At 45.6% G+C, this 18451-nt stretch overlaps 1 protein-coding gene across 1 annotated transcript in view; it reads left to right on the top strand.

The window, feature by feature from the left end:
- Positions 1 to 590: 590 nt before the first annotated feature.
- The window catches only part of LOC139383006 (ClpB family mitochondrial disaggregase), a 136999-nt gene continuing 119138 nt past the window's right edge, over positions 591 to 18451 (top strand). Inside the window, exons 1-3 of the mRNA XM_071127297.1 lie at positions 591 to 1202; positions 1328 to 1379; positions 6225 to 6311. Coding sequence (XP_070983398.1) covers positions 758 to 1202; positions 1328 to 1379; positions 6225 to 6311 — 584 coding nt within the window. The 5' untranslated portion in view covers positions 591 to 757. The remainder of the gene's footprint in view (positions 1203 to 1327; positions 1380 to 6224; positions 6312 to 18451) is intronic.

Below are 18451 nucleotides of genomic sequence, written 5' to 3'. Positions count from 1 at the left end.
ACGTTCTTCTTCTTCTTCTTCTTCTTCTTCTTCTTCTTCTGGGGATTTTATATAGTGGTTGACAACCAACTTTAAGGTGCATCACCGCCACCAACTGGACTGGAGTGTAAACCAGTGAGAAGGAAGGTCTCAATTCTATTCAATATTCTCGTCTCCCTAAGGAAAATTAAATACCGCATCTCCTGAAGATTTCCTAAGCAGTTCACTCAATTTTGGCTAGCGCCAGCCACTATAGGCTATTCGTGCTTGTATTTGGCCTAGTGACTCTGCTGACTGCTGCGACACAACACGTGTTTGTTGCGTTATCCAGCCTCCGCAGTGCCACAGAATCTGAACGCCATCTGGTGGCGAATCATAGCGAAGGAGAAAGTTGTTTTGTTTGTTATAAAGCAGAACAAACTGATTTTTTTTCATGTGGGGATTGATGTAGATTAATTTGTGTGTGGAACATTTTAAGACCAATAATAAATCCAGAGTTAACCTTCATAAGAGGTGGTGGAGTAGCCTCTGTGATCCCAGGAAGTGGAGCCAGTTAGTTTCTGTAGGGAAAAAAAACTATTGTTCCCATGATGCAGTTCATGTTCCAGTGACATCCCATGCTGCGGTTGTTTTTGTTCTGTCGCTGCTGTCAACCATCACCAGATAAATAACGGTCTGTAGGCGGAATAACGTCAGTAGACTTCAATTAAAGTTGTTGTCGTTGCAAGTAAGTACTATCATCAGGCTTAACGTTGCACGGTTCGCGTGTTTTCCCGCAATGTTGTCTTCGGTTCCACCGCGGATCTTCATGCGAAGGTCGCGCAGCCTTTCCCCGTGCCGTGTGCTCCAGACAAGCACAAAGGACGCCGCGAGGAACCACCTCATCCTCGATAAAGCGGACGCCAACCGGAACCCCATCGTTTCTACCTCCCGTGTCTCCCGTAGAGGAATTCTGAGCGAGGAGGCGAAAGGCCAGAGTGTGAGCCTGGCCATACAGTATCACCATCTGGCCCCCAGGTGGCTCTCTAATCTCCAGGGTCGCAGGAGCTCCTGGGCCTCTCTGGCTTCCAAGGGACGCAACAACAACAACCTGTACTGGGAACAGAGCGGGGAAAGGACCGGGGGACAGAGCGGGAGCAGCCGCCCTTACGCACTGGCCTCTGCTGGGGTACTGTCCGCTGCAGCCATGGCCTTCTGCCTCAAGAAGGACTCTGATACGAAAGTGTGTGTGTGTGTGTGTGTGTGTGTGTGTGTGTGTGTGTGTGTGTGTGTGTGTGTGTGTGTGTGTGTGTGTGTGTGTACACACACTCTGCTAAAGATACTTAAAGGACATGAGTCTTCTTTCCAGGTGATGCACTTCTGGAGGCTGCAAGGACCAACAGCTCACAAGATGTGGCAAGGTACATTATAAACACACACAGAGACTCTCCTGAGTTCCACACAATACACATGCTGACTGTCTGTACAGGGTAATACTGACTGTCTGTACAGGGGCATACTGACTGTCTGTACAGGGGAATACTGACTGTCTGTACAGGGGAATACTGACTGTCTGTACAGGGGCATACTGACTGTCTGTACAGGGGCATACTGACTGTCTGTACAGGGGCATACTGACTGTCTGTACAGGGGCATACTGACTGTCTGTACAGGGTAATACTGACTGTCTGTACAGGGGCATACTGACTGTCTGTACAGGGGCATACTGACTGTCTGTACAGGGGCATACTGACTGTCTGTACAGGGGCATACTGACTGTCTGTACAGGGGCATACTGACTGTCTGTACAGGGGCATACTGACTGTCTGTACAGGGTAATACTGACTGTCTGTACAAGGGCATACTGACTGTCTGTACAGGGGAATACTGACTGTCTGTACAGGGGAATACTGACTGTCTGTACAGGGGAATACTGACTGTCTGTACAGGGGAATACTGACTGTCTGTACAGGGGAATACTGACTGTCTGTACAGGGGAATACTGACTGTCTGTACAGGGGAATACTGACTGTCTGTACAGGGGCATACTGACTGTCTGTACAGGGGCATACTGACTGTCTGTACAGGGGCATACTGACTGTCTGTACAGGGTAATACTGACTGTCTGTACAAGGGCATACTGACTGTCTGTACAGGGGAATACTGACTGTCTGTACAGGGGAATACTGACTGTCTGTACAGGGGAATACTGACTGTCTGTACAGGGGAATACTGACTGTCTGTACAGGGGAATACTGACTGTCTGTACAGGGGAATACTGACTGTCTGTACAGGGGCATACTGACTGTCTGTACAGGGGAATACTGACTGTCTGTACAGGGGAAAAGCTTTTACATTTGGACAAGACTTCTATGTGACAGAGACATCCAGAGCCTCTGATTGGTTGCTGTTGCGCTCCCTCTGATTGGCTACGCTAAGTACCCAGTAGAATAACACGCATGTTGAGCAGGCACCAAACATTACAAGTTATGATCGTCGCAAGATGGAGATTTATGATTAGTGTAATTACTGCTAGTCTCCAGGAATAGATTCAATCACGCATTTGAATTGTTTACATACTTCTCTACACTACTATACTGCTGTAGGAAATGAAGGAAAAAAATGAATTACTCCACAAGTCTGTGAGGTCCTAATCATATGGAGTCTCATGGCAGACAGTATTTCTGGAAGTGTCCATGTTTACCACCTGCACATCATTGTATTCCCAGTTGTCTCCACTAGAGGGAGATAGAGGTCCATGTCTGTCTAGTTTAGTTGGTTCCCCATTAACTACTGCCCATGTAGCAGCTAGTCTTCCTGGGGTCCACATAAAATGTACTAGTACATGACAAAGTGCAGAAAAGTTATAGACAAGGACATCAAATAATAATATACAGTACCAGTCAAAGGTTTGGACATTTTGTACATGTTTTATTTCACCTTAATTAAACCAGGTAGGCTAGTTGAGAACAACTTCTCATTTACAACTGCGACCTGACATACCTACTCATTCAAGGGTTTAAATTTGTATTTTTTTTTAAACTATTTTCTACATTTTCTAATAATAGTGAAGACATCAAAACGATCAAATGACACATGGATTCATGTGTACACACTATTCATATTTACATATTCATATATCCAGTTAAATTAGATCGTTAGAAGAGGACAGGCGCTGTGATATGTTTTTACATGGGTTCTTTTAAAGCTAAACTTGCTTTTTGCCTGAGTAACATCTGTTTTCAAAGCATTCCACGATCATATGGCTCTATACATAACTGAGCGATGTATTAAATCTGTTTTGTGTTTGGGTACTGTGAAGAAACCCATGGTGGCATGTCAGGTAGGGTATATGTGTGTGTGTATGTATGTATGTATGTATGTATGTATGTTTTGAAGTATATGCAAATATATTCTACAAGTGGTTTGGCATTTTCAACACACAAATCTATCTACCAAAATGTACTATTGTGTACCTTAGTAGCGCTTCCCTTCCTCCTTTTTCTACACAAATGTTTCTTTAAAAAGACTAGAAGAGAAGTAGTCCATTTCTCTTCAACCCTCAACCATGAAAGACTATCATGCATGTGGTGCTCCCGAGTGGCGCAGCGGTCCAAGGCACTCAGTGCTAGAGGCGTCACTACAGACACCCTGGTTCGAATCCAGGCTGTATCACAACCGGCCGTGATTGGGAGACCCATAGGGCGGCGCACAATTGGACCAGCGTTGTCTGGGTTTGGCCGGTGTAGGCCGTCATTGTAAATAATAATTTGTTCTTAACTGACTTGCCTAGTTAAATAAAGGATAAATAATAAGAAATAAAATGTTGATATTAGTTGTGTGTGCAGTTAAGGGCAAGACATGCTGCTCTGTTTTGAGACAGCTGCAGGTCTTTCTCTGCTGCACCTGACCATGTTACCGGACAGTAATCAAGATGGGACAAGATCACAGCCTCAACAGCTAATACAGTTGATCTTTTGTGTCAAAAACGCAGGACATTTCCCCATCTTCACAACAACTGCCAATATGACTTGACCGTGATAACTGACAATCCAATGTTTCTCCTTGGAGTTCAATGGTCACACCCTTTATGCACAACTCCATTTGAGGTTCTAAAAGAATGCTTTGAACCAAATGCAATGCTTTTGATTGTATTTAAGACCAGTTTTATTGTTAAATACCCATTCGGACACTGACTAACTAACTCCCTGCTAAGAGTCTCAGTGAGCTCACTGGCTGTAGGTGCTGATGTGTAGAGTGCAATCATCAACATACATAGTCATTTTAGCTTCTTGTAAGACCAGTGGCAAATTATTTGTAAAATTAGAGAAGAGTAATGGCCTAAGGGAACTGCCCTGAGGGACACCACTCTGTACATATCTGATGTTAGAGAAGCTTCCATTTGAAGAATACTCTCTGGGTTCTATTGGATAAATAACTTTCCATGTGATGGCAGTTGATGTAAAGCTATAGCAAGTGAGTTTTTCAAAAACATCAAAGGCTGCATTGAAATCTAACAATACAGCTCCAACTATCATTTTATTATCCATGTATTTTAGCCGATCATCAGTCGTCTGAGTCGATGCAGTACATTTTGAGTGTCCTTACATATATGCATGCTGAAAGTCACTAGTTAGCTTGTTCTTTGAAAAATAGCATTCTATTTGTTTAAAACCCAATTTTCTCCATCAGTTCACTAAGAACAGGCAGCAAACTGGTTGGTTGGCTGTTAGAGCCAGCAAAGGATGCTTTACTATTTTTAGGCAGTGGAATTTAGATTCCTTCCACACCTGTGGACACACACTCATTAAAGCTTTGGTTAAAGATATAGAAAATAAGGATGGTAATACTGTCTGCTACTGTTCTGAATAGTTTCCCTTCAAGGTTGTCTATACCTGATGGCGTATCATTATTGATAACGATAACGATCGTTTTTCTACTTTTTCCACACACACTTCTTCATCAAATTCCGAAACCGTAATTCTCATTTCATTTTTCAATCTTCAATGCACAAATTTGATGGTTCAATGTTGTCATTTCACTTCTCAGTTTGTCTGCTTTACCAGTGAAGTAGTGATTTGAAGTGATTTTCTGCATCAAAAGGTTTTGTTATAAATGACCCATCAACTTCAATGAACGACGTTTTCTGCCCATAATATTTAGGTGCTCATGTATTTTTCCATAGTTTTTTAGGTAATTTATCTTGTTTTGGTCATTTATCATTTCTTTTTTTGTTGTTTACTTTAGTCACAAAATTGTTCAGTGTGAGATGTAGAGGGCAGTCAGACTGCATCACAGAGATACAGTTGAAGTTGGAAGTTTACATACACCTTAGCCAATTACATTTAAACTCAGTTTTTCACAATTCCTGACATTTAATCCTAGTAATAATTTCCTGTCTTAAGGTCAGTTAGGCTCAACACTTTGTTTTAAGAATGTGAAATGTCAGAATAATAGTAGAGTGATTTTGATACAGCTGGCTGCGACAGAGCCTGGCCTCGAACCCAGAGTCTCTGGTGGCACAGCGATGCAGTGCCTTAGACCACTGCACCACCTGGGAGGCCCATAAATCTCATCTCTGAGTATAGATGTGAAAAGGGCACCTGCCACCTGTTATTGTAGCAGCAGTATGTTGTCTGTTCCATTATCTAACATTACGCACGTAAGTGTGTGTAGGTTTAATGGCGTGTGTCACTCTGCTACAGCGTTGGGACAGATGGTGTAGGCTAGGTCAGACTACACAGATGTGTTAAGTGTTTTAGTTAGAGAGCAGAGGTATAGGGGGTCGTGTGTGTGTGTGGGGGGGGGGGGGCAGGTTAGAGTGAGGCACAGTGTGTTTACAGTCAACACAGACGGGTTACCCCGACACACTAACACACCCCTCCTCCTCGGATAACACAGCCCTCCTCCTCGGATAACACACCCCTCCTCCTCGGATAACACACCCCTCCTCCTCGGATAACACACCCCTCCTCCTCGGATAACACAGCCCTCCTCCTCGGATAACACAGCCCTCCTCCTCGGATAACGCACCCCTCCTCCTCGGATAACGCACCCCTCCTCCTCGGATAACGCACCCCTCCTCCTCGGATAACGCACCCCTCCTCCTCGGATAACGCACCCCTCCTCCTCGGATAACGCAGCCCTCCTCCTCGGATAACGCAGCCCTCCTCCTCAGCACCTGAGAGCTGAAGTTAAGGCAGATAGTAACCCTAGCAACAGAACAGCTTTCTTAATAACCTCTTCTTGTTCCTATTTCCTGTCAGGTTGCTGGGCGAGGGGGTGGAGCCTAACCACAGACACCGTCTGGGCTGGACCTCTCTCATGGTGGCAGCTATGAACCGCCAGCACAGGTCAGAGAGAGAGCAGTGTGTGTGTGTGTGTGTCCGGCTCTTCCTGTGTTAACCTTGTCCCATACAAACATATTGCCACAGTAGAATGCTCTTATCACACCAGACGGCTACTAATGCCCCCTCAACCCTCCCTCCCCCTGCCCTGCACCCTCTAAATTAAATTAGCCCCTCTGTATCCCTATACACACAGAGAGAGGCAGAGGCTCAGGAGGTGGAGGGTTAAGGTGGGGTGAATCCAATTTGGGGATGGTTGGCCAACGGGCCATGTTCCTGTGAAACGAAGGGCCCTCCTCAACAGTTAGACACTAGTTCACTGAACCCCCCCCCCGTCTGAATATATATACACACACACACCAGAAAGAGGCCTCCAGAAAGTATCCAAACCCAGTAACCTTTTCCACATTTTGTGTTACACCCTGAATTTAAAATGGATTACATTTAGATGTTTTTTTCTCACTTGCCAACATACAATGTTTTTTGAAAAATGTTACAAAGTAGTTACAAATTAAAGCTGAAATGTCTTGAGTCAAGAAGAATTCAAGCCCTTTGTTATGATCTAAATAAGTTCAGGAGTAAAAATGTGCTTAACAAGTCACATAATAAGTTGTATGGACTTACGCTGTGTACAATAATGGTGTTTAACATGATTTTTGAATGACTACCTCGTCTCTGCACCCCACACATACAATTATCTGTAAGGTCCCTCAGTCGAGCAGTGAATTACAGAACTGTTCGGACGAAAGTAAAAAAAAAAAAAGGTGAAATGAGGTGACGTCTTTTTGTCCTTTTTATTTTTTATAAACTTTTGGAGTGCCGCCGTTTCCCAATGTGGGATTTCATTTGAAGATGAATTCACCTTTCAGCAGGACAATAACCTAAAACAACAAGGCCAAATCTACACGAGTTGCTTACTAAGAAGACGGTGAATGGTCCTGACGGACCGAGCTACATTTTTTACTTAAATCTGCTTGAAAAATCTATTGCAAGAACTGAAAATGGTTGTCTAGCAATGATCAACAACCAATTTGACAGCTAATATTCATTGCAAAGAATAATAGGCAAATAAGCACAATCCAGAGGTGGAAAGTTCTTAGAGACTTACCCAGAAACCCTCGCAGCTCTTAGAGACTTACCCAGAAACCCTCGCAGCTCTTAGAGACTTACCCAGAAACCCTCGCAGCTCTTAGAGACTTACCCAGAAACCCTCGCAGCTCTTAGAGACTTACCCAGAAACCCTCGCAGATCTTAGAGACTTACCCAGAAACCCTCGCAGCTCTTAGAGACTTACCCAGAAACCCTCGCAGATCTTAGAGACTTACCCAGAAACCCTCGCAGCTCTTAGAGACTTACCCAGAAACCCTCGCAGCTCTTAGAGACTTACCCAGAAACCCTCGCAGATCTTAGAGACTTACCCAGAAACCCTCGCAGATCTTAGAGACTTACCCAGAAACCCTCGCAGCTCTTTGAGACATACCCAGAAAGGGAGACAGGGATTCTAACATGTATTGACTCAGGGTTTGAATACTTATCTAATCAAGACATGAGTGTTTCTATTATTCATTAATGTTTTACAAATGTTTAGAATTTCTATTCCACTTTGACTTCACAGTGTATTTTGTGTAGATTATTGACCAAAAAATGGAATCAATGAAATCCATTTTATTCCCACCTTGTACCAGCAACGTGGAGAAAGTTAAGAGGTGCGAATACTTTCTGAAGGCACTGTACAGCGTACACACACACACACACAAACACCAGAAAGAGGCCTAAACACACTCAGCTATAGGTAACACACACACACCAGAAAGAGGCCTAAACACACTCAGCTATAGGTAACACACACACACCAGAAAGAGGCCTATACACACTCAGCTATAGGTAACACACTGCATCACCGGTATCGATGTCCCTCTGCCCGTTTTATTTCAATCACATTTAAACCCTCCCCTCCCTTCCCTTCCAACTCCTCTGCCTGCCCCCCTTCCCTTCCCTTCCAACTCCTCTGCCTGCCTGCCCCCCCTCCCTTCCCTTCCAACTCCTCGGCCTGCCCCCCCTCCACTCCCTTCCAACTCCTCGGCCTGCCCCCCCTCCACTCCCTTCCAACTCCTCGGCCTGCCCCCCCTCCACTCCCTTCCAACTCCTCTGCCTGCCCCCCCTCCACTCCCTTCCAACTCCTCTGCCTGCCCCCCCTCCCCTCCCTTCCAACTCCTCTGCCTGCCCCCCCTCCCCTCCCTTCCAACTCCTCTGCCTGCCCCCCCTCCCTTCCAACTCCTCTGCCCCCCCCCCTCCCTTCCAACTCCTCTGCCCCCCCTCCTCTTCCAACTCCTCTGCCCCCCCTCCCTTCCAACTCCTCTGCCCCTCCCCCTCTTCCAACTCCTCTGCCCCCCCCCTCCTTCCAACTCCTCTGCCCCCCCACTCCCTTCCAACTCCTCTGCCTGCCTCCCTTCCCTTCCAACTCCTCTGCCCCTCCCCTCCCTTCCAACTCCTCTGCCCCCCCCTCCACTCCCTTCCAACTCCTCTGCCCCCCTCCCCTCCCTTCCAACTCCTCTGCCTGCCTGCCCCCCCTCCCCTCCCTTCCAACTCCTCTGCCCCCCCTCCACTCCCTTCCAACTCCTCTGCCTGCCTGCCCTCCCCTCCCTTCCAACTCCTCTGCCCGCCTCCCCTCCCTTCCAACTCCTCTGTCCCCCCCCTCCACTCCCTTCCAACTCCTCTGCCTGCCCCCCCTCCCTTCCAACTCCTCTGCCCCCCCCCCTCCCTTCCAACTCCTCTGCCTGCCCCCCCTCCCTTCCAACTCCTCTGCCCCCCCCCACCCTTCCAACTCCTCTGCCCCCCCCCTCCCTTCCAACTCCTCTGCCTGCCTCCCTTCCCTTCCAACTCCTCTGCCTGCCTCCCTTCCCTTCCAACTCCTCTGCCCCCCCCCTCCCTTCCAACTCCTCTGCCCGCCTCCCCTCCCTTCCATTCCAACTCCTCTGCCCTCCCCTCCCTTCCAACTCCTCTGCCCCCCCCTCCCCTCCCTTCCAACTCCTCTGCCCCCCCCTCCCCTCCCTTCCAACTCCTCTGCCCCCCCCTCCCCTCCCTTCCAACTCCTCTGCCCCCCTCCCCTCCCTTCCAACTCCTCTGCCCCCCCTCCACTCCCTTCCAACTCCTCTGCCTGCCTGCCCCCCCCCCCAACTCACCTTCTGTGTTTTAATGCCTCTGAATGAACTGAAACATTCTGTTGGCATTATGTAGCCTAGTGTGTTGACATAGTGAAGTGTGGATGTTTGTGTTGATGGATGCATTGTGTTCCATGTTGATGTATGTGTTCTTGTCTTGTGACTAGTACTGTACTCGTGTGTGTTACACTGTGTGTTATGAGTGTTATAACTCAGTGGTGGTGACACTCGTGTGTGTTTCATTCTGTTCTCTAAACCCCCAGTGAGCTCTCAATGCTGCAGGGAAGACAGAGAAAACACACAGAGACATCACTCTCTCTCTCTCACACACACACACGGTCATAATACACACTACAGAATGAAGACGGACACACTCACTGCAGCATTTTTCTGAACTATAGTTCATTCGAGTACACGCTTAACTGAATGAGCAACGGAGACAATGCAATATGAAGTTTTATAAAATAGTTGGGCGTATGGCCTCGTCTCAGAGGAATGCTCTTCGGAGCCTTAAGGGTAGTATAGCTAGCATGGTGCTTCCAACACCAGGGTTGATGGTTCGATTCCCACAGGGGACCAGCACGAAATGTATGGATAAGAGCGTCTGCTAAATGACTAGAATGTAAATATGGGTTTACACCCATTTGGTTGAGAGAGGGGGAAAGTGATAATTGCAACAGTGAGCCCCATAGGTTAAAACCGCGTGCAGAATGTGAATTATTGTGCCGTGCTTATAGGCTGAAGGTCAATAGGTGAATGACATTCTGCCCATGGCTAACACGGAACCCAAACCGGCCGTGCACGTGCGCCATCGTGCACACATTTATTTAGCCCCCCCCCCACCCCCACCAATTACATTCATTTGCGGGCAGGTCGAAAAGCATTAAACATGTATGGCAATTTAGCCAGCTAGCTTGCACATGCTAACTAACTTGTCCTATTTAGCTAGGTTTCTGTTGCTAGCTAATTTGTCCTATTTAGCTAGCTTGCTGTTGCTACTTAATTTGTCCTGGGATATAAACATTGAGTTATTTTACCTGAAATGCACAAGGTCCTCTACTCCGACAATTAATCCACACATAAAACGGTCAACCGAATCATTTCTAGTCATCTCTCCTCCCAGGCTTTTTCATCTTTGAATTTATATGGTGATCGGCATCTAAACTTTCATAGTATTACCACGACGACCGGCAAAACAGTTAGTCTTTCAATCACCCACGTGGGTATAACCAATGAGGAGATGGCACGTGGGTACCTGCTTCTATAAAACAATGAGGCAGGACTTGCAGCGCGATCTGCGTCAGAAATAGGAATGACTTCTGTTGTAGCCCTTGGCAACGCAGACGCTCGCGAGCAGTGTGGGTGCAATAACTGAATAACATGGATTTCTAAATGTATTTTGCAATGCTCGCGCACGTGACGTGTCCTGTCTGGTCAACATGTAACAGGAAGAGGGAAAAGAACATGACGCTACGCTGATGATGATGATGATACGCTTGTTTTCATTCCCCTCTACGCCCGTATCGTAGGAAACAGAGTGGATTATGTTATGCTGCTTGATGAAGTGAAACAAGCGTTCAAAAACACCGGCCTTCCTGATTTGAACATTTTGTGAAATACATTTCAATCGAGTACAGGCTTACCCGGATGAACAACCGAGACAGAATGCAACATGGAATCATATTAAATAGTTTGGGGTATGGCCAAGGAATGCTCATTGGAGCCAGATGTTGATGATGGGTAGACCCTTGCTGGGTAGCTGGCATCAAACCCCCCCCCCCAAAAAAAAAAAAATACTCAAGAGGGAGAAGGGACACAGCGAAGCAGCGGTTGGATCTAAAGATCGAAAACAATGATCATTAAATGTAAAGAGATGCGAAGAAGAGAACACAAGTGCAGTTATGCTGTAATGGAAAGTGTTGTATGGAAGGAATGTTTATCAATGCAAGGCGCTGAGCGCAGGATTCAAACGTTATGTGTAGGGTTGAAATTACACGTCTGCCCAACCACGCGTGCCGGAATGCCGTATATATATGGTTAACATGAACCGCTAGCTTGATCCGGCAGTGTGGTCCGGAGGCTCCGTATGGCATCGGCGTGCGCATCCCAAATGTGGTAACATTACAGAGGGCTCCGTATAGCTCCACATTGACAACTCACTTCCTTGACGACTTCCTTCACAACAGCTCTGCTCCGCGAAGCGCAGGACGTATGAATGCCCTGACTTCACAGTAAATGCTGTACGGACCATACAGGGCAAGGATTGACCATAAATCGGGTTTTAATGATGAATGCCAGTCACCACCATAAAAAGCATGAAAACAAACATTTACTGACGTGTTTAGATGAAATGCTACGCATGTTTGTACGTAGAACTCAACCACGCGTGCTACAATGCCATTCGTATGATATGGGACATTTTCTCTGCTTCAAACCTAGTCATACATGCAGTAATACGAAGCGATAGGGACAGAAAACACATAGCGTTGTGGAGAAACAACATCTTTATTACTCGAGAAAGGAGAGAAGTGAAACACACGAGAGAGGAAAAGAGAATGACAAGGAACAGGGTGGGTTCTAGCGTGAAGATGTATTAGCGGAGCGAGAAAAAGATTTGAGTGTAAGAGCGAACTGTTTGTGATAGTACACCAGGAGCCCGATTTTTAGAATGCTGAAGAGTGAAGCTATTAAAGTGGTCAGAGTGAAAAGGCCTAAATCACATGAAGGAAGTTGTGATCACACCGTTAGAAGGAAACCATGTTTACACCAGTAAAGACAACCATACAAAAGTGTCAATGAGGAGGGGAACTGCCTTAACTTAACTGCCTGCCTACCAATTATCAGTATTGTAAACCAATGAACTGCAGACTACTGAGGCTGAAAATCCCCCCAAAATACACGGGTGGGAAGCATCTGTAGAAAAAACCTGTCCTCGAGGGACAACTGTCTAACACATAATGAGCTCAGGCACTGTTGCAACAACTGTAGTAAAAGTATTATGAAAACTGGGTGCGACCCAAGAATGCGCAGGTGCCAGATGAACTCTGCATTTAGCAGTAAGGGAACCAATGTGGTGAAACCCATTGCTGGGTAGCCTTCATTTGCAAACAGGTGTTGACTGTGGGACCTACCATTTGTTTATTGGGTAGCATGTTTATTGGGTAGCTTGCGTAGAGAGGCATTTCCCAGGATCAGTTCAGGCAAGGTGTAACCCGGTTCTTAGGAACTGAAACTCCACCTGTAACAATGAACAAATGTATTAGAATGTTGACAGGAACACATGAAATTAGCATTAATAGGCTACAGGCAACACAACTGAAGCTGAAAGCCACAGTTATTTGATACAGAATGCTACTGTTGATGACCACCCTGACACTTTGTTTGCTGCTGGTAGGCTGGAGAATAGAAATATTATTCGAGATGGGATCTAATCAAATCAAAGTTTATTTGTCACGTGCGCCAAATACAACAGGTACAATGCGCCAAATACAAAACAACCTCACAGTGAAATGCTTACTTACAGGCTCTAACCAACAGTGCAAAAAAGGTGTTAGGTGAACAATAGGTAAGTAAAGAAATAAAACAACAGTAAAAAGACTGAAAAATAACAGTAACGAGACTATAAAAGTAGCAAGGCTACATTCAGGCACGGGTTAGTCAGGCTGATTGAGGTAGTATGTACATGTAGATATGGTTAAAGTGACTATGCATATATGATGAACAGAGAGTAGCAGTAGCGTAAAAGAGGGGTTGCTGGGTGGTGGAGCACAATGCAGATAGCTGGTTAGCCAATGTGCGGGAGCACTGGTTGGTCGGCCCAATTTGAGGTAGTATGCACATGAATGTATAGTTAAAGGGACTATGCATATATGATAAACAGAGAGTAGAAGCAGCGTAAAATGAGGGGTTGGGGGGGGCATACAATGCAAATAGTCCAGGTAGCCATTTGATTACCTGTTCAGGAGTCTTGGGGGTAAAATATGTTGAGAAGCCTTTTTGTCCTAGACTTGGCCCTCCGGTACTGCTTGCCATGCGGTAGTAGAGAGAACACTATGACTGGGGTGGTTGGGGTCTTTGACAATTTTTAGGGCCTTCCTCTGACACCGCCTGGTGTAGAGAGGTCCTGGATGGCAGGCAGTTTAGCCCCAGTGATGTACTGGGCCGTACGCACCACCCTCTGTAGTGCCTTGCGATTGGAGGCCAAGCACTTGCCGTACCAGGCAGTAATGCAACCAATCAGGATGCTCTCGATGGTACAGCTGTAGAACCTTTTGAGGATCTCAGGACCCATGCCAAATCTGTTTAGTTTCCTGAGGGGGAATAGGCTTTGTCGTGCCCTCTTCACGACTGTCTTGGTGTGCATGGACCATGATATTTGTTGGTGATGTGGACACCAAGGAACTTGAAGCTCTCAACCTGCTCCACTGCAGCCCCGTCAATGAGAATGGGGGTGGACCTGGTCCTCCTTTTCCTGTAGTCCACAATCATCTCAACGTAACCAAGTCTTGGTTACGTTGAGGGGTAGGTTGTTATTCTGGCACCACCCGGCAGAGGTCTCTGACCTCCTCCCTAAAGGCCGTCTCGTCATTGTCGGTGATCAGGCCTACCACTGTTGTGTCATCACAAGGACTGACTCAACATATCAAGTTATTGCAGAAGATGTTTGTTTTTGTTTATGACAAAATTAAATACAAATGAAATAAGAGTGATTTTCATGAAACCAGGTGTAACCATGGCAGTAGCAAATTTAGTTAGAAAACCATGATGCATCGGCAACAATCAACTATCATTCTAAAGACGAAGATGCCAAATTTATGGCACAGTGTCTTATTTCAAATCAATTGTACATTTCCACCTGCATTTTGGTACATTTTCACAGCAAATTCTCATGACCGAAATGCCTCCGGATTTAATTATACATTTTTACTTTTAGGAAAAAAAAAAACTAATTTGATTAATACACAAAATATATTGCTGTTTATCCATAAATCATAAAAATTGTATACTAGTTTGAAGTTAAACTATAATGTATTATGTAAAAAGTTTTTAAAAAAAACATTGTTTCTCATTACCGGAACACATTCAAGTTGCTGTAAAAACTTTTTTTTATTTTTTATAAAGTCTTATTTACCCATGATGCATCATCGAGAGGAGGTAGTCCTTAGATGAGCACAAGTTAATTTATTCACTTGTATGCCTTCAGAATGAGCATCTTATTCTCAAACAACCCCTTTACGACACATGACCTCATTGCCGAAATGAAAGCTCAAATTGGGAAAAACTTAGAGAAGCATTACCTTACCAACATGGAGGCATGAATGGGCTTTAGTGACGTGGTCAAATGTAGCATTACCTTACCAACATGGAGGCATGAATGGGCTTTAGTGATGTGGTCAAATGTAGCATTACCTTACCAACATGGAGGCATGAATGGGCTTTAGTGATGTGGTCAAATGTAGCATTACCTTACCAACATGGAGGCATGAATGGGCTTTAGTGACGTGGTCAAATGTAGCATTACCTTACCAACATGGAGGCATGAATGGGCTTTAGTGATGTGGTCAAATGTAGCATTACCTTACCAACATGGAGGCATGAATGGGCTTTAGTGACGTGGTCAAATGTAGCATTACCTTACCAACATGGAGGCATGAATGGGCTTTAGTGACGTGGTCAAATGTAGCATTACCTTACCAACATGGAGGCATGAATGGGCTTTAGTGACGTGGTCAAATGTAGCATTACCTTACCAACATGGAGGCATGAATGGGCTTTAGTGACGTGGTCAAATGTAGCATTACCTTACCAACATGGAGGCATGAATGGGCTTTAGTGACGTGGTCAAATGTAGCATTACCTTACCAACATGGAGGCATGAATGGGCTTTAGTGACGTGGTCAAATGTAGCATTACCTTACCAACATGGAGGCATGAATGGGCTTTAGTGACGTGGTCAAATGTAGCATTACCTTACCAACATGGAGGCATGAATGGGCTTTAGTGACGTGGTCAAATGTAGCATTACCTTACCAACATGGAGGCATGAATGGGCTTTAGTGACGTGGTCAAATGTTTGCTGAATCATAAAGGCTGTCTCCTATTACTTGCAGATTGAGCTAAGGGCCTCTCATTACCAAAACACACATTTTGCATTACCGCATCATTTTTAGGTCCGTTTCAGTATTGATAATAAGCTCTTTCTAATGCACACTGAGTATACAAAACATTAAGAACACCTGCTTTTTCCATGACACAGACTGACACAGACTGGTAAATCCAGGTGGAGGCTATGATCCCTTATTGATGACACTTGTTAAATCCACTTCAATCAGTGTAGATGAAGGAGAGGAGACATTTTAAAGAAGGATTGTGTATGTGTGCCATTCAGAGGATGAATGGGCAAGACAAAAGATTTAAGTGCCTTTTTGAATGGTAGTAGGTGCCAGGCGCACCGGTTTGTATCAAGAACTGCAACGCTGCTGGGTTTTTCACGCTCAACAGTTTCCCATCTGTATGAAAATTGTTCCATCCCCCAAAGGACATCCAGACAACTTGACACAACTGTGGGAAGCATTGGCGTCAACATGGGCCAGCATCCCTGTGGAACGCTTTCAACACCTTATAGAGTCCATGCCCCGACGAATTGAGGCTGTTCTGAGGACAAAAGGGGGGGCTGCAACTCAATATTAGGAAGATGTTCCTAATATTTGTTATGCTCAGTGTATGTGTAGTCAATGGATGTGCTGTGCTGGTAACTTTAATTATTGTATTTACTAGGACCACTATTGTATAGATTAAAACATCAGTTATTTTGGAAATATGGGTGTATATAGCCCATTTAATTAACTTAAAGCCACAATCTGGAGTTAGTTTCAGAAAAGAGCAACCCCGCCATTTAAAGGAGGATATTCCCCATTTTGACACGTACCTGTTTTAGCACTTACCTGTTGTTAGATATCCCAAGACCGTACATTTAATCATGCTACCATGAATCAAATCAAATTTTATTTGTCACATACACATGGTTAGCAGATGTTTATGCGAGTGTAGCGAAGTGCTTGTGCTTCTAGTTCCGACAGTGCAGTAATAACCAACGAGTAATCTAGCTAACAATTCCACAACTACTACCTTATAGACACAAGTGTGAGGGGATAAAGAATATGTACATAAAGACATATGAATGAGTGATGGTACAGAGCAGCATAGGCAAGATGCAGTAGATGGTATCGAGTACAGTATATACATATGAGATGAGTAATGTAGGGTATGTGAACATTATATTAAGTGGCATTGTTTACAGTGGCTAGTGATACATTTTTACATCAAATTTTCCATTATTAAAGTGGCTGGAGTTGAGTCAGTATGTTGGCAGCAGCCACTCAATGTTAGTGGTGGCTGTTTAAGAGTCTGATGGCCTTGAGATAGAAGCTGTTTTTCAGTCCATTGGTTCCCAGCTTTGATGCACCTGTACTGACCTCGCCTTCTGGATGATAGCGGGGTGAACAGGCAGTGGCTCGGGTGGTTGTTGTCCTTGATGACCTTTATGGCCTTCCTGTGACATCGGGTGGTGTAGGTGTCCTAGAGGGCAGGTAGTTTGCCCCCGGTGATGAGTTGTGCTGACCTCACTACCCTCTGGAGAGCCTTACGGTTGTGGGCGGAACAGTTGCCGTACCAGGCGGTGATACAGCCCGACAGGATGCTCTCGATTGTGCATCTGTAGAAGTTTGTGAGGGCTTTTGGTGACAAGCCGAATTTCTTCAGCCTCCTGAGGTTGAAGAGGCGCTGCTGCGCCTTCTTCACCACGCTGTCTGTGTGGGTGGACCATTTCAGTTTGTCTGTGATGTGTACACCGAGGAACTTACAACTTTCCACCTTCTCCACTACTGTCTCGTCGATGTGGACAGGGGGCTGCTCCCTTTCCTACCTGTAGGCCGTCTCTTCATTGTTGGTAATCAAGACTACCACTGTAGTGTCGTCTGCAAACTTAATGATTTGAGTTGGAGGCGTGCATGGCCACGCAGTCATTGGTGAACAGGCAGTACAGGAGAGGGATGAGAACACACCCTTGTGCGGACTCAGTTTTGAGGATCAGCAGGGTGGAGATGTTCTTTCCTACCCTCACCACCTGGGGGCGGCTTGTCAGGAAGTCCGGGACCCAGTTGCACAGGTCAGGGTCGAGACCCAGGGTCTCGAGCTTAATGACGAGTTTGGAGGGTACTATGGTGTTAAATGCTGAGCTGTAGTCGATGAACAACATTCTCACATAGGTATTCCTCTTGTCCAGATGGGTTAGGGCAGTGTGTTTGCGATTTTGTCGTCTGTGGACCTATTGGAGTGGGTCTAGGGTATCAGGTAGAGTGGAGGTCATATGATCCTTGACTAGTCTCTCAAAGCACTTCATGATGACGGAAGTGAGTGCTATTTAGTTCAGTTACCTTCGCTTTCTTGGGAACAGGAACAATGGTGGCCCTCTTGAAGCATGTGGGAACTGCAGACTGGGATAAGGATTGATTGAATATCACAATAACTGTTCGCCCGGAGCTTCATGAAATGGGTTTCCATGGCTGAGTTGCCGCACACAAGCCTAAGATCACCATGCGCAATGCCAAGCGTCGGCTGGAGTGGTGTAAAGCTCGCCGCCATTGGACTCACCGACACACGTTCTCTGGAGTGATGAATCGCGCTTCACTATCTGGCAGTCCAGTGGATGAATCTGGGTTTGTCGGATGCCAGGAGAACGCTGCCCAAATGCATAGTGCAAACTAGAGTTTCTGGAGGAGGAATCATGGTCTGGGGCATGTTTTTCATGGTTTTGGCCCCTTAGTTCCAGTGAAGGTAAATCTTAATGCTACAACATTCTAGACTATTTGTGGCAACAGTTTTGGGACAGAACTTTCCTGTTTCATAATGACAATTCCCCCGTGCACAAAGCAATGTCCGTACAGAAATGGTTTGTTAATCGGTGTGGAAGAACTTGACTGGCCT

The sequence above is a fragment of the Oncorhynchus clarkii genome, chromosome 24 (genome assembly GCF_045791955.1).
Source record: "Oncorhynchus clarkii lewisi isolate Uvic-CL-2024 chromosome 24, UVic_Ocla_1.0, whole genome shotgun sequence".
Classification (NCBI taxonomy): domain Eukaryota; kingdom Metazoa; phylum Chordata; class Actinopteri; order Salmoniformes; family Salmonidae; genus Oncorhynchus; species Oncorhynchus clarkii.
The sequence above is the reverse complement of the archived record's forward strand: the minus strand, read 5'-3'. Positions and strand labels throughout refer to the sequence as shown.